Source organism: Acartia tonsa, chromosome 1, assembly GCF_053477335.1.
Source record: "Acartia tonsa isolate MP-2025a chromosome 1, ASM5347733v1, whole genome shotgun sequence".
Lineage (NCBI taxonomy): Eukaryota > Metazoa > Arthropoda > Copepoda > Calanoida > Acartiidae > Acartia > Acartia tonsa.
Window position 1 is genome coordinate 47430481 of NC_137260.1, and position 20949 is coordinate 47451429.

Genomic DNA, 20949 nt, shown 5'->3' on the forward strand with positions numbered 1-20949 from the left:
ATCTCTTTATCTGATGTATATTAACATTGAAAAGTTTGTATTTGTTGTGTTACGTGTCAGTTGTAGTTTAGATATAATCATTCAAAAACTAATACAACCCTCTAGTAAAACTAAATTTTGCAAGATCCTATAACTCAGGGATCTTAAGGGATAGACAATGGAGGATAAATTGATGTACATCCCCACTGATGATAAACATGATTACCTCTACTGTATATCAAAATTATTAGTTCAAAAATTTGAAACTGATATTGAACTAATGGATCAAGATTTAAAGTACCCAAAATTTTTAAGACAATGAATGTGATACCGTAAATAAAAAAAATTAGGTTGCAGTATAATTTACAGTCTAAAGTCCACTCCCTCCCATATTTAATTTAGTTAGCAAAAACTAGCGAAAATATCTTCAATATTTGTTAAATAAGTCAGAGAGGGGGGGGGGAATTCATTTGATTGGTTCACTCAAAATATGTAGGAAAATGCCAAGTTATATTCAATTACAGATTGCAAATAATATGTTAACAAGGATGACAACATCCATAAAAGCGAAACTCTGAAACGTTCGGACAAACGAACCATTACATTTGTAGAGTGTCGTTACTGAATATAATGCATTCGTCTAAACTGTTAAAAGAAAGGAAACTGTTTAAAGGACATTCTTCCATTTTTAGGACACTGTTATAGAGATGCTTCGCACATAACATTATACCTTGATGTAATATAAACCAGTATTCCAAAAATCAGATGAATAGGATAATCTATAAATTAATGACGGACAGACTGACGGACCGACCCTAATTATAGAAAAGCTGCGCCAATAGCTACATTTTTTACAAGAAAAAGACAACAAAAAAAGTTTATTTAGTGGTTTAGAATTTTTGTTTGTATTTAATCTGTTTGCTTAAGCAACAAAGATTTAATTCTAAATAAGCAGTTATTTCATTCGCTTTCTTTTTTAATGGAAAAGTTTAGATTATTGGCCTATTTCCACAAACGGAACCGACCCGACCCTCCCTCCCCCCCTTATTTTAAACTAAATTGAAAATAAAGGGGATTAGTTTTTGGTTTGTTTATTTATTACATTAGGGCAGGTAAGGTTAGGTTATATTGATTTCTTGATAGCCCTGCAGAAAATAAAATACTGAAAGCAGAAAAAAAAGCGACCTCAATACTTCACCCCCATATTTTCAATCTATTTTAAAAGCATAATTGAGGTTTTTTCAGTGCTCAATAGAGGGAAAGCACCAGATCAACATGGATGACAACATACATAGTACAAAGACTTGTAAGATGATTTAGTTTATATATGTTATATATATAGCAGAACAAACAGTCAGACGGTAGAACGGTAGAGGCTATCTGATGTAGAAAAGTTCTATCTTACAAATCTATATTCTTATTTAAAGTATTATTGACTGTCATACGGACGGATAAACAGACGTTGAAAGTGAGTTAGAAAGTTAAAAGTCATTTTTTATAAGTAGATAGTATCTTTTGCAATTCATACTCAATTAAACTATACATATTAAAACTACTTTCACCCTCTTTTTATAACCAACTTTTTTACCATAACCTGTTCTAACCAAATCTTATGGAAATTACAAAAATTTAAAAACCATAAAAATTGTACACGTATATTTATGTAGCAAAGACCATGTAACTTATATAAGAAATAGTGCAATGGACATTAAATGGATATAATTCACTTATGATGATAAAAAAAGTACCACTACTGTAGATTATGATTGAAAAAGTACACTAATTTTAAATCAACCAATCAAATTTAACAAAAGTTCCTTAGTTTTTGAACCAACGAACAAGATAATATATAATGTGTAAAATTATAAAACTTTGGGTACTAGTGTAATGTCCTCTCACTCCCTGATAAAAGTGAAAATAAAAACTCCTTATTTTTGGGACTTACAACAATTAAAAACCTGTATACACGATAACAAGGATAACAACTTACATAAGAAGCAAAGCATAAGAAAATCATGGATAAACAAACGGAGTTAAAGTTTATGTTCAGTTGTTATAAAAAAAAGAAAATAGGAAATAGAGAAAATATGCGAAAAATCGTTAAAAAATCAAGAAACCTTTATATGTAATTATGTCTTTTTAATCATGACCGACAGACTGACAGACCAATTATCATTAATCATTAATTCAATGAATCTTTAGCACTAAAATCTCAGCTTTCTATCTTAAATAACAGCCGCGAAATTCCAATTTCTTTGGCTACAGACGGATGGTCAGACAAAGTTAATTATAGAGTAACTTCTTTAATAAAATTGTAGACGCAAATCAAAGTAGCAACTGCACTGGTTTATAATTGACGTAATTCAGACGGTGTGCTATCACATCTGCACTTAAAAAAATAAGCAGAACCGCAAACCATTAGAAGCTACTCTATAATTAGAAATGTCCGTTCGTCTGTTAGAGACAAAGTGGGGAAAACGTAATTTTCTCGGCTCCTGTGACAAAAAGAAGACTGAAACTTTTTGACAACATTCCTATCACTAAGGAGCATTACTTTGGTGTTTATGGTCCGATTTTTAAAATGATTTTAGTTATGGATATTTAAAATAAATTTCCCGTCGTTTAATGAAACATCCATGGAGGTTGGACTGCCTTTTAGCAGGTTTTTGGCTATTTTTTATTTTTACATATTTCCCCATATCTTTAGTGTTTATGGTCTGATTTACAAAATGTTTTTAGTTATGAATAACTAAAAAAAATTTCTCGTCCTTTAATGAAACATCCATCCTTTCAGCAGGTTTTTGGCTATTTTTATATTTTTACATATTTTTCCATCTCTTTGATGTTTATGGTCCAATTTTCAAAATTTTTGTAGTTAAGAATATCAAAATTAAATTTCCAGTTGTTTCAAAAATCATTCATGGTGATCGGACTGCATTTTAGCAGGTTTTTGGCTATTTTTATATTTTACATATTTCCTAATATCTTTGGTGTTTTTGGTTCGTTTTTTTTAGATGACAGTATCATAAAAAATTTTCCTATTGTTCTGAGCATCCAGTATGTAATTTACTTTGACCGTTGGTATGTCAGTCATCATACAAAATAAAATAAGGTTTTATGTTTATTTTCTCCAATAAATCTATTCTTGATTTTAAAGAATACTCTTTCATTCTACTTGTATACATTTCCATCCACGATTTTTGTGCTTCGCTACTTATAGATGTTGTCATCCTTGCTTAGATTTTAAATATTCTTCATTGTAATTCGTGAGTTGAAATTATTTGACTGTATAAGGGTCTAGGGAAAAAAGTCATGTAACTCAATTATGTATAGAAATGAGACAATAGCCGAGAACTTGTTGTGCACTCCAAATAATGATAAACAAAATTACCCTTTTCAGAGATTATTGGTGGATAAGTTTGAACACTAATAATTTGTACTTACTAATCAAGATAGTAGCCGCTAGTATAAATCTTTTTGCAAAAAAGATATTTAAAAAAAAAAAAATTTAATGATGAACAACATTTTTCTGATCAATTATCCCATTTCTGTGTACTTATAGCCCTCTGGTGGTAAAATCTAATCTTTGCTATGCTAGAGCTTTCATGAAATTTCTCAAATTTTGTTGTGCGCTCTACCGAACCCCCCCCCCCCCCTCCCTCCCTTCTCACACACAAACGCGCGTACCAGCTCCCCTCTAATCTTTCTTCAAAATTTTCACTTTGATCCAACTACCTCTCTTTTTTGTGTCTGTCTGCTGCCTACATTTATATTTTATATATAACCAAACATGAAAGATTTTAGTATTGTTGTTAAACCAGTGATTGCATAAACAATTTGCAATGTATGCAATAGTTATGCAAAACAGATTAAACATAGTCATTATTTGTAATAACAAATAGTTATAGCAACGAATGGTTATTACAAATGACAAAAAAAATAGTAGGTAATTTAAACGAAATATACCAGTAGGTACTTGTATAAAATATCAAATACGTTCTGAGTCAATAAATTAAACAATTTTTAGAGTGAAATGTTGTGTTATAGAATTAATATAGTTTATTGAGTTGCCACGCTTATACAATGATGGCAAACGATATTGTAAAGAAAAAAAATGTATTATCTTGTGCTTTACATGTATTAAGAAGATTCTTCAGTGGGTCTAAAATTAAACAGAGAAAAATAATTTGAATAATTCAAACAATTCTAAAATTATGATTGATCCTAGATGGCCTGAAGCCATAACCATTGCTTTGCTAGAATTGATTTAGAATATAAGTGGATATTAAAAAAGGGGTAAAATTGTCGTCAATTTAGTTTGGTAACATGGAATTAATTTATTAGTCATCCCGTGGGAGGGAGGGGATTAGGTAAAGGGGGTGAATGGGGGGAATCGTTTTATCAGCTAGCTCAGTGTTTCACTTTATTAAAGAACATGATAATTTGGTGTATGATCCAATCAATATTATATCCAATAGTTTGTGGATTTTATAATCTTATTTCGAAACTCTAAATAAATATTTTTTAGAGCAAGATCAAAAATTTTCATTAGTATTATACATATTTTATAATTTTTATTTTATAGGTGTTCATCTGTCTTACTACGTATCTAAACTAATTTGCTATTACAAAAGTCATACAATGGACATATTCCTACTAGAGAATATACGCTACTAATAATTGAATTATTTTATCAATTACTTTTAAAAGGGTTATGAACAAATATTCTTTAAAAATTTTGAAAAAAAAACAAGTCATCTTCCTAAGTCAAAAAACAAGATTTTTCAAGTGAATTACAAAACATTCTTTTCCAGTTTATCATTGGTTTTCCTTTCATTTGGAAAATTTAAGACGCTAGCATAATTACACTAAGAATGACAACATCCTTAAATAAAAAACCTCTTAAACAAGGATGACAACATCCACAAGTAGCGACGCACAAGAAAATAATATTCCATAACCTAAGTATGTTTTAAATCATGCATTAATATATTATAAAACTAGAGTTGGCTCAATATAACTATATCGCTATTGGCTAGTTTTCTATAAGTACATATCTATTTATATATTTCTCAATAAATCAATTTTTCTCCCCCGCCATTACTTTTAAAAAGAAAGAAGTAAATATTTATTAATTTAAATGATTTTAAAAAGATTTTTTCAATTATATTTTTTTTCACATTACCATCACCAAAGGGTTAATATGATTAAAATTTTTGTTTTAATATTTCAACACAAAGGAAGTGTCGCCACAATCGAATTCTTTTAAAATAGAGTTGTCTTAGATTTACTGTATTATGAACGTATATTTTTTATTTATGAAATAAGGATTAAATACTTCAATGTAATTCAAATATCTACATGAAGTGAAAAACTTAATTCATTCCATAAACAAATAGAATAAAGGTCTTATCGCTTTGGTCAATGAGATTTTATTATGGATTATTGGAGCACTATGAGTTTTAAGCACTGTACCATTGGAAGACTCGAGCTCATTTATAGACGTTTATTTCCTATATAGATCTGTCATGGATCTTGATGCAATAAAGCAGGCCATTTTGTAAATGTGAAAAATTGGAAGATTTCATTAAATAAAAGTAATCGCAAATATACTTAGTAAATAAGAAAGAGACACAAATTAATTTTGATATTATTTGATTTATTTTTGATATTATCAACCACAAAAATTGTTAAAATCATTGTTAATAAACTCGTATTGAACAGAGCAGGTAAAAGTCAATTATTTAACCTCTTTTCTACAACAGAACTATTTGACCAACAGATTTTCCAGTTTCATAAAACGCATAAGCTAATTATTAAAGATTAATAATTTTTTTTTTCAGAAATGTCAGACTAAAATAATGATAAAATTTGGAATACTATGTTTAATATTAACAACAAAACTTGAATTTATAAACTCACAATCCAGGTAAACTTTATTTTTTTTTGTTACATTTTGCTATTTCTCTATCACGGATATAGGGATGTGACAATGGATTTAAGATTCATTTTTTTACTATCTTGGACTTTGGGTACTAGAACCAATGCAACTTTTCTACATTTGGCTAAATCTACAGATTTTGGGAACTAGCGCATAGAATACCGCTGAAAAGTTTTTCTCTAAGCAAACTAAAAATTTTCAACACAGTACTTTATGATTACAAATCAAAATTTATATTAAATCAACACAAATATGTGTTGTCTAATCAAACATCTGTGTTAATAAATCTATTTTATAGTTTTAGAAAATGTTGCCCTGTAAACTCTGTGCTGGACGCCAGGTTTAAAACCTGTGTCCCCCATCAAGCTCAACCACATGAAAATTTACAAACCTTAGAGTACAAAACAGTACAAGATACAGGATTAAAAACAAAAAAAATTGAACCAGAATACGGTGAGATTATTTGGGAAGCTTTTTACACTTTATACACTTTTTTGTAAAGAGTATATCAACAATAACAACAAAATCAGTGATCTATATTCCCAAAAAGCAGCCGAGAAAACCACACACTCCTAAAAGTGTAATGGACGGATTGATGGATGGACCAACACACAAAGTAAATTACAGAGTAGTATTGCTTGAGGGGAAGTTTGGAACAAAATCGTATTGTACTTGAATCAATAAAAAGAGGACTCTATGCGATTTCTGTTGGGAGGGTTGTGGTACCTTCCCCTAAAATAGTTATAACCTTCTCAGGACCTATCTGCACTATAAAGGAGAATCATATCGGTCTGCAGAGTTTACACAGACAGAAAGACATCCTGTTACTTTTTTATTTGGACTTTTTGTATAATCTCTATAGCAATGTTTATTTTTAGATGAAAATTTTGGACTTCCATGTAATCTGACAAACCAATTTATGTTTAATAACACACAATTCTCTTTTCATGGTAGGTTTATATTTTTCTGTATTTTAAATAGTAGTTTTAGATTACCCTAAGCTTTAACTAATACCTGAAAATGAAACACCGAACGCCTCTCTCTTCTATTATAATGCTTTCTTGTCATTTATATGGCCCACATAACCTCTAAAACGATTATTTATTTTTTTCCGTCATCACACACGAAGGGCTTGTAAGTTTTTAACATGTAAATCACGTTCTAAACGGCTAAGAATCCCTCTCACTGTCTGTCTGCATGTAATTGAATAGTACATTACAGAAACCGTATCAGCTTTAATGATATCATAACAAAGAGAGGCTAGAATTATATTATAATTTCAGGTGATGTACTTATTTTACCACCGAAATTTTTCTTTCTGGATAAACTTACGTTCAAGGACAGGGACAGTTATTGCTTGGACAGTTTAAGATTAGAAGACGGTAATATTTTATTTTTAAATCTGATTTGGAATTGGAATAGACATAATATATCTAGATGGTCTATATGACTCTTTTTTTTCTTCAAACTTAAAAATGGATTTTTAACCTTTTTGTATTTACGAGATACGGGTGACGAAATTTTTTGACGATATAATCCTAACAAATTCAACTATTTATAACTAGCTTATCATTGTTTTTTTTTCATATGCTTCACATAAAGGGAAGACATTTTTACATGGAATAATTTACCCAAGAGAAGCTTTCTTAACTCATAATTTGGGCATGTTAGAATGATCCAATCGATTTCAAACTTTGAATGATGATTCCTTTAACAGTCAGATACAAATAGGGGCCAAAACTTTGCCGAATCCTACCAATTTTATTTGACTTTTCTAATCTAACTATTTAACCCTCATCCAACCCTAACTTTGCCTATCTAATAATTGTTAGACTTGTATTATAGTTTAGGATATTCTAAATTAAATTTTATTTTATTTAGGTAGTTTAGTACCTGGTGCAAAATTATGTGAATGTCAGGATCATCCATGTTTAAGGTATTAAGTGTTAAGCTTGGTATAGCTTTAAAGTCTAGCACTGCGGGGCTAGATCTTCATTTGTTGCGACGGACAGACGGTCTTGTAGAACAGCGTTGCTGATAAATAAACTAGTCTAACTTTTGAAAAGTATTTGTATTTACAAGAATCATACAAATAATTGGATATGGGAGGAACCTAGTAAAAGTGTCTGACTCTGATTATGACGTAAAAAATTAGCCAATGAAAGGCCAGTATACACTGTAATTGACCAAAGGTAAAATTTATAGTGGCCTCTCTTTGGCTAATTTTTTTACGTCATAATCAATGTCCGACACTTTTACTAGGTTCTATGGGAGCGCAACCTTTTTACCAATTGAGTCTGTCCATACTACATAAGCACCGAAATTTTATCTTTGGAATAGAAACATGTCAGCAGTGAATCTTTTCCCAAGACAACTTAGAAAAATGTTTTTGGGAGATATTTTTCTTTTTTTTTAAAGCCAAAAGGCTTTACTATTCATGGAGTCCCACACCCAAGAAACCATTACAAGATCAGTAGGTATACTCCCTGGAGAAGAGCACAATCAGTTCAGTGGTTACTAAGATCTTAAGCTTCAGACGGACAGACCTACATTGTTCTTCTTTGTATTATAGGAATTGTACTTATTAAATTTTGTTCTCTACAAGTGTTCATGTTCGTTTGTTTTACCGTTTGATTTCAGAGCTTTGCTTTTATGGTTGTTGTCATCCTTGTTTTTATTTTAGTATGTGTCCTGGTTTTAATGAAACCTATGATGGCTTGGATCCAAGTGTTAAATTGTAAGTATTACAGACATTATGTAAATATGCACGCAACTTTCTCTTGGTTGTGTAAGAAGGGAGATAATTGTTTAGTTTGAATGCCTTGCAATGATCATGTACATAGTATCAGTGCAATCTTTTTCCAAGCTCTTTTGGGGAAAGCATCATTTATTAATTTAGGACACCTGCCATACTCAGCGAGGGTTATAAAGAGTCAAGTCATGTACTTGAACGTGCAGCTTGAGCTGGCCCTGGTGGCTATACAAAAGTGTCTCGCCCTACTTCATGACTACTTAGGTAGTGAGGTACACTAAGAAACTATGGCTACACAGTACTACACAATAATATTAATATTAGAGACTTTGTGAACCCCCCTATATACTATCTACTTAACAACACTTATTTTTCAGTATCAAACCTCAAAGGCATTGTGAGAAGGTGGAAGAACTACAGAAGGGGTAAATTTTTCCTATAAATATTTATAGCATAAAGCTTCTTAATAACTGTTTATCTGCTTTTAAGGTTTTTTTTACTAAACTACTAATTTCAACTATATCTCTATCAATATTTCCTTTTGGCTAAACCCAAAATTATTTTTTTAACCAGACATTTCTATTTCTTTCTCTCTATTCAACTTTTGTCTCATCGATTTTACATCATTTTTTTTTCTTTATATCTTCTTATCTTTATAGGTATATTTTTCAATAATTTAGTGTATCCAATCATGTTCAGCAGAAAATTTCAAACAGCTTCGCTTTTTTTGGATAAAACCAAATAATTATCAGGGATCTGAAGGGATAAGACAATGGCCGGTAAATTGATGTACATCCCCAATGATTGTACACTAAATAACCCCCTCTGTAGATTACAATTAGTGGTTGAAACTTTGGGGACTAGTGTAATAACCAGCCCAATGTGCCCTCCCTCACTAAATAATTATATTTGTAATGTTTAGGTCGTATGAAGTGAGCAACTATGGAGAGCTGACTGTATGTGATCGTACGTATGACAATCATGAATATTGCATTGACAAACAGGTCCCAATACAGTTTTTCTTTAATCTAAACTATTCCTATTTACAATCCATACAATATTTTAGTACTAGCGGCTACGCCCCTAGAGGCCTCTAGGGACACCTTAGGTAATGGGGAGTAAAAATAGTAGACACTTTAATTTCAATTTTTAGGTCTAAAAAGGAAAAATGTTTTTTTTTCGAGGGGTTTATTTTCTCTAGGGGGCTATTTCTCTTCGGATGGTGGAGATACCCTCCCCAAAATAGTTAAAAACCTTCCCTGGACCCAAAAGAAGCTTCATAGTAAAGGAGAACCATATCGAATTAGCGGTTAGCGAGATCCTTCGCTACAGATAAAAAAAGCTTACTACTTTATATAATAGTATTAGCGGCTCCACCCAAAGAGGTAATAGGAAGTCCGAGAATCTTTCCTAAAGCTTTAGAGATACTAACAAAACAAGGATGACAACATCCATAAGTAGCGAAGCACGAAATCTATTATGAAATAGACAAATGGACAAGGTGACAGAGCCGATTAACTGTTATTATAACAAAGAAAGGAAAGAGAGATATATGCAAATAAATATGCAAAAACTTAAGATAATGAAACCTTAAAAAAATATATCTGAAAGTTTTAAAAAGAAAAGCAGCTAAAAAGATGCTTAAAAGTAGTCAGACTACCATAGATTTTTCATACCAAATTATTGAGCATAAAGAAGGGATTATTGGCAAGAAGTTTCAGCCGTGTATCATTTGTAAGAGCCGAGAAAATCTGTTGTTAAAAGTAAAAGCGGCTAAAAAGCTGCTTAAAAGCTGCTTAAAAGCAGTCCGACCGCTATTGATGTTTAATACCTAATTATGCTCCATATTGATGGGAATGTTGACAAGAAGTTTTAACCTTATATATTTTACAGGAGCCGAGAAAATCACTTTTGAAAAATAAAAGCGGCTAAAAAACTATATACAGTACAAATCTATTATTACACAATAGTATCCAAAGAACTTGATAGAATGTTACCCAAGTGCATATTAACTTATTTATTTTGAATTTTAATTAGCAATGATATTTCAAATAAAATATTTACTCATTATTAAAATTCAAATAATACAACCTAAAATCTGTCTGAGGGAAACAAAACGATAGCTTTCTGAAAATTTTAATTACCAAAGTAAAAGATAAAAAAATTTTGGAAGAAAAAAAACATCATAACGTGATTATAACAAAAGCCATTAATATTTTGGTTTATAAAAAGTTCAATTTTTACTTTAGACTAGCTACCTGGATTTTATTCTATTCTTTATCTACACACACACACTCAGCTATTTCATTAGCGTTGATAACGAACTAATGCACCATCCCATAACTATTTTTTTAGGCCTAGGCTTGAAATGGGCCTGAAATAATATTTTTCTACGTTTCCCATCCCTTATTCCTGATTATGCTCCATATTGATGGGAGTGTTGACAAGAAGTTTTAGCCCTCTATCTTTTACAGGAGCCAAGAAAATCAGTTTTGAAAAATAAAAGCGGCTGAAAAGCTGTTTAAAAACAGTCCAACTGCTATTGATGTTTTGTACTTAATTATGCTTCATATTGACGGAAATGTTGTCAAGTTTAAGCCTTCTGTCTTTTATAGGAGCTGAGAAAATCACGTTTCCCCCATAACGGACATACGGACATTTCAAATTATAGAGTAGCATGCTACTAAATGATATCTTGATTGTTCTACTTTGTATTATAGATATTAGTAAGAACATTTATAATTTCAGTTTTACATTTATCACTGTTTGTTGTTTATAGGGTGAAAGAGAAAAGGTTCTAGTCTGTGTTTATGATTATTCCAGGTAAATATTTTAGGAAAATTTTTATTTTCAAATTATTTATACTTCTTTTTTTGATACATAATTTTGTGTATAATAAATAAATCATTTTTATCAGAAGCGAATCTATAATTCACTTTGACTGTCCGTCAGTCAGTTAGAAACGCTATAGGGGAGACGTGATTTTTCTCGGCTCCTATTAATGATATACAGCTGAAATTTTTAGATTCCTATGACATATGCTCATCTAATCTATACATTGTTTTGTTCATCTGTATGTTAATTTGGGTGCTGGATCGATTCTTAGATTTTAAGTTTTCATGATTTTTTCGAACCTTATTCAAGAGAGACGGCTGAAATTTCAGGGATTGAATAAGTTTACACTCTAAATATTTCCATCAAGTTTTATTTAAATATGCTTATTGGTTAGGTGCTATATCGATTGCTAGTTTTCGTGATTTTCTCGACTCCTGTTCAATATAGTTGCTGGATTTTTTAAAGGATTAAATAAGTCAAAATTCTTTAACCAAGTTTTATAAAGACTTGCTATTAGTTGGGGTGCTAGATTTTCACATTTTCCTTATTCTTCAAAAGACCATTATACATATTTAAAAATATTTAGTGATTTATTTTATTTAAGTTTTATATGACATACTCCATAGATCATTTATTCCATATGTCCATTAATAACATAACTTTTCAGCTTCGCTACTTATGGATGTTGTCATCATTGTTTTATTTTCAGTTGCACAACGCCAATTTCAACGACAAAGTTGATTCTTTTGTTTCTGAGTGCTTTCAGTCTTTCTGTTATTACATTAATCTGTATTGTTTGTCGGTGAGTATTGCTATATCATCCTAATGTTAAAGTAATAGGATGTCTTTCTGTCTTTCTACACCATTGGATCTCGATGACCGCCAAACTAATATATGTGTCATCAGTGTAGATTCTCATAGATCCTGGGAAGGTTTATGTCTATTTTTGGGGAGGGTACCTTAAATTTTTTTACCTTTCCTTTTAAATCAAAAATATAATCATCTCCCCCCTCTTCAAGTGCCCCTAAAGTCGCCTAGGGTCGTAACTGCTAGTCTGAATGAAAGTTTTAGTAAGGGTGTCAAGTTGTCCAACAAGATCTTGTAGCAAAAATACAATAGCAAAAATGCATTCTGAAAGAAAGTATGAAGTCTGCTTAGAAGTAAGACATACAGACCAAAGTTTAATATTTCTATTCGTTTATTTTAGTGATTTTTTAACCCGCGAAGCTGGTTATGTCCAATTATTGATGTACCTAAACCTTATGATGGTCTCTCTTCTACTCTTTATTAGTCAGTTAAAGGTAGGTTTCTTTGGCTTGTAGTAAAGTTGGACAAAATTTAAAATAGCTTTATTTGGTTTGTAGTAAAGTTGGATAAAGCTTGTAGAAATGAGGGGCAAAACTTCAAAGAAAGTTTCTATGGCTTGTAGTAAAGTTGGACAAACCTTTCAAATGAAATTCCTTTGGCTTTTAGTAAAGTTGGACAAACCTTAAAACGAGATTTCATTGGCTTGTAGAAAAGTTGAATATACTTTGAAGGGAGATTTTCTGGCTTTTATTAAAGTTTGCTAAACGTTAATGTAATTTTCTCTGGCAAGATTAAGATATTAAAAAATTTAAATATTCTATCATTTATATTTATAGAATTATGTAGAAGATCGGCCTGGCTGTTTTATTATTGCTTTTCTTATTCAATTTTGCAGGTAATAATTGGCATTAAACTAGTTTGTTTATTCATTTATGTGGTTCAAAATGTCGTCTTTTGTAATCCTAATTTCAAACACACTATATATTCTAAAAAGCATTTTTTCCTATCTATGTATGAAGTGCTTTTCGTTTAATTACTATGACTGTTTGATTTCTTGTTTAGTTATCATGGAAGTTTGATTTTGTTGTTTAACATTGCACACTATTAAAAAGTTTTAATTTTTAAATGTTTAAAAAGGTTTTAAGAGTAATTTTTATGTTATCACGATCATCTGTAATTCTATTTGTTAAGCCTGGCTGCATTCTCTTTTATGACAACATCTAGCTATTCATTCTGGATGAAACTAAGGTAACACATTTAATCATTTTCAAGAACGGTTATGTTCAAAGGTAGCATAAATTTGCAACCATGACAAATAGAGTAGATATCTAGATAAAAAGTGCAAAACTTTCATTAAATAAATAAGCTTTAAGTTTTATTAAAAAATTATAGGAAGGTATGTATTGAATTTTAGAATTTTCCGCTAAAATGAAACAAACCTTTTCTTTTTGCCAATATGTAAAAAGAAAGAGAGAAAGAGACGTGGTATTGCAGACAGTAGGATTTTTTAAAATAAAAATATTTTTCATGCAATTCAAATCTTAAAACATTTCTTGTAAAGGTTAAGTTCTTTGCCTTAATAATTTGATTTTCTTTTTATGTTTGTGTGTTTTCTATGAAACAGATCTATAGTATAGATGTCCATAACTACCTGCCCCCCCCCCCTAATACAAGGACATTTTTGTCTGCTAACAAATTGTTTTAAGCTACTTGGCTGTGTTAATATTTCCGTTGATTTATAGTGTTGAGAGTCATCACAAGGTCCTTCTGATGGGGACATTTAGTTATTTAACCCCTTCTCCCTTTAGTGATTTACTCTAATGTCTATGATATAATATTATTTATCTGTAATGATAAAATTGTAAAAAAAAAATTTATGCATAAATAATTTTTTAGGCATATCCAATTTCCCGAGTCTGACATGTCATTGTGGAGTCTTGTTTTCTCATGTAAGTATGGACTGGAGTAAACAACCCTCTCATCCCAAGTTCCCCTGGGTGTAGCCGCTAGTAAAAATATTAAACAATATTGTGAAATAGCTTTGCCTCTCATAAAATGATTTTCAGATAAAGCTTTTGAGATAAATTTTCTAACTAAAAATTTAAAGGTTTGATGTGTAGGTAATACTACATAGAAAATTGTAAAAAGTCAAAGCAGCTTATAGTGCCTAATAAAAATTACGTCATATAATACAAATGATAGGCCAGTATACATTTTAATTGACCAATGTTAAAATATACAATGGCCTTTCATTGGTAATTTGTAATGTATGACGCTTAATTTTTTTAGAGGTTGCTTCTAAAAATACTGCTAAATCGGTCCCCAAAATTCTTTTTATAAAACTTCTGTTTCAGTTGGATTGCCATCGATTATTGTTGTAACAACTATAGTGGTCCAGTTCAGTGTAGATGACTCCCAAACTAAATGGTAAGTAACACCAACCATCTAAAATAGAGTTATACTGACAGACAGACGGAAAGAGTAAACTATATAATTAATGTGAATTTCTATATGTAATCTTCACTAATTCAGCCGTGTGTCTCAAATAGATACCGAGAAAATCACACTACCTTATAAAGTTTCACATAGACATACATTAAAGATACAAATTAATTTAATAAAAACAACTTTTTTTCAGGCCAACTAGTTTTTTAGACTCTGTTGATGATACGTGGATTTATTTTCACCCGGGGTGAGCAATTATTTTCTCGTATTTATTCGAATCCGGTGGATAGGAACCGGTTCCCATCCTTACGAAAAAACTATGTCTAACAACACTTGGAGCAACTCCGCGTCATAACTAAAGATGTTAAAAAAGGTTCATACTGTTGCTATGTCAGATGCGCGACATTAATAGACAGTGCAGGGGGAATGCCATAGCATAATCCGGAGATACTCATTACCATGCACAATTAGGACTTGATCCAGACAAAGGTCCTGCAATCAATGAGTTCTCTACAATTAGGGTTGGTCCATCAGAAACGGATGGCTCTAATCGTACACAAGTTGAAACATGTTATTAACTTAAACACGTTTAGGTCTAATTATTCGTGGTTCATTTTAAAACACATTTTATAATACATACACAAAAAAAAGTTTATTTTAAGCTTGTACTACTTACAAAGTTTTTAAATTATTGTTTTGGAATTTTAAAATGATGAATCCTATGGCAATGAAGAATGATCTTATAAACTTAGTATAAATACTGCGTCAAAATGTTAATACCTCCATTACATTATTTTTAGGATTGGTCGCGACAAGTGTTACCTTGCTAATCATGTGCCACGAATATTCTATTTTGAGGTAAGTTTTAACGAAGCTACTCAATAATTCACTTTGTATCTCCGTCTATCCGCCAGTCAGTTAGTACCATATGTAATTTTCTCAACTGATGGAGACCCTGTGCCGACTTTCAATTGAGTCTTTGAATATATCAGCCAATAGCGTCGGAAATATTATCACAGTCAAGACGCTACAAAAGTGCAGCAAGCACTTTGCTAGCAGACGAAAAAGGTTCCCAACACTGGTACCAGGTAGTTGTCTGGGTTATACATCTATACATATACATTATACATCTATTGTTCAAAAGCCTTGAACGCCAAATTCGGTACTTGATTCTACATAAGTAACAGATAATCAAAAATAAAAATCACTGTTACAGATTGATTAAAACCTAAAAACCAACATACAGACAGACGACACAACACAATATGAATACATTTTTATTAATTTCAGCTTCCAATATTCTTACTGCTGTGCGTGAACATGATCTCATTCTCCTCAATTTTCTACAACATATTCTGGGGAACATGGAAGTCGTCTTCCTTGACTTCAAGGTTCAGTTTTATACATTAATTCTCATATTAATAATAATCTTTGTAACTAATTATCATCCAGTTCTGCTGGTTTAAAACCGGTTTGGAATAAAACTTTATAAGATATCCGGTATATATTTTTTTATAGAAATTGTCCCGGAAAAAATTAAAAATGTTAAGATTATTCTCTTCGGCCTTATATACTATAATGATTTAAATAAGAATTATTTTTGGTTACTTTCTTTTTGTATTCAATTTGTAAATTTTATATTTTTATATATGATATATATGTATATTCAGTGGCGTCCAAGCTTTTTATTTTGGGGGGGGATAAAATTTTTTTAAGGGGGGGGGGACATTTGTTTTTTTTGGGGGGTAATTCCCCCCACCCCAAAAATAAAAGATAGGGGTAAATTTTAAATAAGGGGGGGTAAACTGAAAAATATTTTGGGGGGGTAATCACCCCTTTACCCCCCCCCCCTTGGATGTCCTTGTATGTATATATTTAGATTATTTCTTGGTCGCATAGATGTTATATTTACTGAAAAACATGTAAAAATAAAAGATAGGGGTAAATTTTAAATAAGGGGGGGTAAACTGAAAAATATTTTGGGAGTGCCTACGGCACCCCCCAATTCGTTTGGGGGGTAATCACCCCTTTACCCCCCCCCCCCCTTGGACGTCCTTGTATGTATATATTTCTTATTTCTTGGTCGCATAGATGTAAATTTGAAATTCAAAGATAAATAAAAAATGAAAAGAGCAAAATTTAAAACTTGTCTAAATAAGATATTGTATAGGGACAGGTATGCCAAAAAAATATTTGTTAATTAAAATTAGTCAAATTCTTAATGATTTTTAGCCACTTACTGACAGACATGAAAATATGTGGAAGTTTAAAATAAAAAATGTTTTATTTCAGTAATTTTGTAACAAAAGACCGGTTATTGCTGTTGCTGAAATTATTTTTCCTCATGGGTCTAAATTGGTTTGTTGAGGTTAGTTATTACAAATGGATATTTTATTACTTGGATCTTACACCAGATTTTCATATTCTCTAGTAAGTAAAACTTACGGAGGGCTAAAATAACGATACGCCCCTTCAGCACCTTAACCCCATCCCCTCCCCTTCTATTGGCTGAACGAACTGACTATTAAACGAGTTCCATGTTAGCAAGCTAAATTGACTTTGTTAAGTAGTTTGATTTGTTTATACACAAGTATCATACGAATACAATCGATGTTTGAAGACAATTTTTCTCTGTATTCATAAATTTTTCTTTTACTTTTTTCTGAAATTTTATTATTCAATTTATGATGCATATGTGATTATAAAAATGAATGTGGATTATTATGACAGGGGGAAAATTGTCGTCAATTTAGCTTGCTACATCCATTAAATGAACATGAATATTTAGATGATAACACTGATATTGGATGGGTTTAAATACAAAGCAAAGTGGACAATTATTCCAGGTCAGTATTTTCAATCTAATACCCATAGAATTAGAGAGAGGGGACAATGGGCTGTTTATTACACTAGTCCCCAAAGTCTTATGATAACGTTTTCTTATTGGTTGGCATAACAACTTTGGGGATTTCAGTGAATTTTTATTGATTGGTTTAATACCTTAGTTTCAACCACGAATTTCAATTTACAGAAGGGGTAAATTTGTGTAATTAAGGATGTACATTAATTTACCGCCCATTGTCTTATTCTTTTAGATCCCTGGCCAGTACAATAATTTGTCAGGATTTTAATAAGCCGTGGCCGCAGCTATTAACTTAAATTTTCAACAATCCCCAGCCGCTGATGTGACAACAAATGCCACAGTAGCTTATCAGTTTTTTAATCTTATTTTCTATTTAATCACCTCTTTATTTGACAACTCTGCTTCTGAACCCTGTTTCAAAATTGTGTCGTTATTATTCAAATTTCAAATTCTAATATTTATTGGGACAAAACAACATATACATCTAGTATCAACATTTATAAAATGATAATTACATTGCATTAAAAAATTATTAATGAACTATTTTTATAAAACAATGAATACTATATAAGACAGGTTTAACACAATATAATTCAGGTATCCAATGACTAAAAGACGCCTGGGAACTCTAATGAAAGATTATTTTTATTTTAGAATTGATTAACAGCTCAACTGGAATATTTTTGTTGATATCATTTTTGTCAGTAAAATCTAACAGGTTATTTTATATGCCTTTTTAAATGAAAGACATTTAGGTTTTTCCTTTTTCAAGAAATAATTTTTTTAAACCACAGTCTCCAAAAGTTTGCCTGTTTCTGCTCATCTTGGCTTATTATCGGAATTTAAATATTTTTTTACCAAAAGAATTTTAGAAAATAATATCCAGTCCCTCTATGACATCAATGGATATTAAATAATTTTCTTAAAGTATCAGAAAATGATTTTAAAACTTTTTGAGGTCTGTAAACGATGGGACAATTATATGCTATCACTTCAAAATTACATAATTTTTTCTCTCATTTAAAAAAAAATTATTTTCGTAATCATTTTAATAGGGTTAATAATATTGAAAATATTTTAGAGAGATAATGAGAAAGAGATGGAATCATATAAAGAATCATGTGGAGAGACAAAGTACCAGGAAAGGAACCAGGCTCTAGCTTTTAGTAATCAAATAATCGGATCATTGAAGAATTTCACAGTAGCCTTTTTCCTATTTCTAGCACCTTCTAACCTAACCTAAAATAACCGATCAAAAGCTACTGTGAAAATGCGACGAAACCCGCTACTTCGTTTCCTAGCAATGATCCAAATAATCTGTATTTTCTTCCAATAAGGATGTGGGTAAAAAAAGCCACAAAGAAAAAGTAACAAGGATGACAACATCAATGAAAGCAAAGTTCAACAAATAAAATGGTCAAAATTTGAATATCAACACACTTAATTGGTATGATATTGTACTTAATCGTCCTAGGAATCCATATTCCATCTTGTCAAATGAGTATAAAAATGCTAGGCTTTCTAAATTTTACCTAACTGTTATTGTAATCATCATGCAAAGTATGAAATCGATAGGCCAATTCTAAAATACCCAAATTAAAGATAAAACCTTACCGTTACGGACGGACGGAATTGAGTAGAACTGAAAGTAGAAAAACTTTGCTTTTTAAGACTGTTTCTCTATATAAACCCAAGTATCATTCTTCTCTATTTGTACGTTTACCTAAATGACTGAATTCAATTTGTATATTTTTTTTGTGGATAAACCTCCCCGAAATTTTGTTGAAGGCATTTTTTCATTTATGTTTCAGAACTGAGTCAAAAATAAATCCTCTATATCTAAATTTAACAGTGATTGCCTAATTAATTTACGAATGTCTTTAAAAATTTATGAGCTTATATATGTTTATAAAATTTACGTTAAAAAACAGCACATAATTGTGATTTCTGCACAAAAATTTTCATAATAAAAAATAAATTAATTGTAAATATACTTTTATTTTGTTAATTTAAAATAAAAATACAAAATAACCTAAAAAATTGTTGTCCTTTTCCTAAACATCTTGTACAATCTAAATTAAAATCATTTATTTAACCTTCGATCGCATATAACCCCCGATCTTTTACAATTCTGCCATCGAGCAAATAAAAATACAACACATAATGATTTTATCATTATTTACATTGAGAGATAGTAAGTTTTATTTGTGGCAATTTTGTATATAACTATGAGAGGTCAACATATGTATAGAGTTTTTGGGTAAAGTCCCTTTCGAGACATCGCCTCTTAAGAGACAGATGCTTTTCTCCTATTTCTAGCCCTGCGGGGGGCTCTAACACTGCGGGGTCATTTGCCTAACCCTGAGGGGCAATCACCTAACCTAACCTAATAATAAAGGTATGCCATTTGTTTAGATAATTTTTACAGTATTTTGTGTTACAATAAATTACGCTATTATTGAGTCCTTATTCCCTGCAGGCGGAGATCCAGAAATGCGTCAGCCACTGCAACCATCAGATTAGAAGCTTTATGAACATCCAGGGAGGGAGGGGACATTAGGCTGTATATTACGATAGTCCCCAAAGTATTATATTAACGTTTTCTAATTCGTTGACTTAACAACTTTGGGGACTTTAATTCAATTTTAATTTTGAGTGTCCAAACGTTTCAACTAATAATTATAATCTAAAAGGTTTAATTTTGTGTATTATCATTTGGGATGTACATCAATATATAGGCCATTGTCCTATCCCTTTAGATCCCTGAACAAACCAAGAACACTGAATTCTATTCTGTGAAGTAAAAAGGATCTTGTAAATCAAAACGTAAATCAAATGCTCAACGTGAATTTCTAAAACGGTTCACTTTTGTAATTAACATGTAAATTTTATTTTCAACTTTATTTTAAGTTTATATACAAATTTTTTTATTGTATAGTTGTTAAATGTTTTTTTATATATATTTTTATTATACTACCATCAGGGGCGTCCAAGCTTTTTATTTTGGGGGGGGGTTAATTCTGTTTTGGGTGGGTAAAATGGCGCCGCAAATTTTTTTTACCCCCCCCAAAATTTTTACCCCGGGGGTAAAATTTGCTTGGGGGGGGTAAAATGAAAAAATTTTTGGAGGTGCCTACGGCACCCCCAAATTCGTTTCGGGGGGGTAATCGCCCCATTACCCCCCCCCCCCTTGGACGCCTATGACTACCATGTATTTTTTTAACATTACTATAAGATTTTGATGTTTTAGATATTTATATTGTTATTCAAATTTGTGATAAATCATCCGTTGTTGTTTACATATATTGATAATGATAAGTTTAAAAA

At 31.0% G+C, this 20949-nt stretch overlaps 1 protein-coding gene across 2 annotated transcripts; it reads left to right on the top strand.

The window, feature by feature from the left end:
- Positions 1–5826: 5826 nt before the first annotated feature.
- LOC145322181 (uncharacterized) lies at positions 5827–20287 on the top strand. 2 transcript variants are annotated; one of them, XM_080164020.1, is made up of 23 exons: positions 5827–5908; positions 6219–6373; positions 6799–6870; positions 7204–7302; positions 7802–7856; positions 8604–8657; positions 9050–9097; positions 9595–9676; positions 11452–11495; positions 12217–12309; positions 12715–12808; positions 13151–13209; positions 13506–13562; positions 14211–14263; positions 14669–14741; positions 14953–15006; positions 15560–15617; positions 16050–16150; positions 17052–17127; positions 17548–17605; positions 18277–18340; positions 18704–18760; positions 20099–20287. In XM_080164020.1, the coding sequence occupies exons 1-23, from the start codon at positions 5841–5843 to the stop codon at positions 20154–20156; spliced, it is 1632 nt and encodes a 543-aa protein (XP_080020146.1). In that variant the 5' UTR covers positions 5827–5840; the 3' UTR covers positions 20157–20287. The 2 variants fall into 2 exon arrangements, with proteins under 2 accessions (XP_080020146.1, XP_080020153.1); XM_080164027.1 differs by lacking the exon at positions 20099–20287 and having other exon boundaries at positions 18704–19662.
- Positions 20288–20949: the final 662 nt, after the last annotated feature.

What these genes read in the sequence shown, in the direction of transcription:
- LOC145322181 (XM_080164020.1), top strand. Translation starts at nt 5,841, where the DNA reads ATGATAAAATTTGGAATACTATGTTTAATATTAACAACAAAACTTGAA. An exon ending in AAAAATTGAACCAGAATACG is followed by an intron (nt 6,374 to 6,798) that starts GTGAGATTATTT and finishes GTTTATTTTTAG; the next exon opens with ATGAAAATTTTGGACTTCCA. An exon ending in CACGAATATTCTATTTTGAG is followed by an intron (nt 15,618 to 16,049) that starts GTAAGTTTTAAC and finishes TATTAATTTCAG; the next exon opens with CTTCCAATATTCTTACTGCT.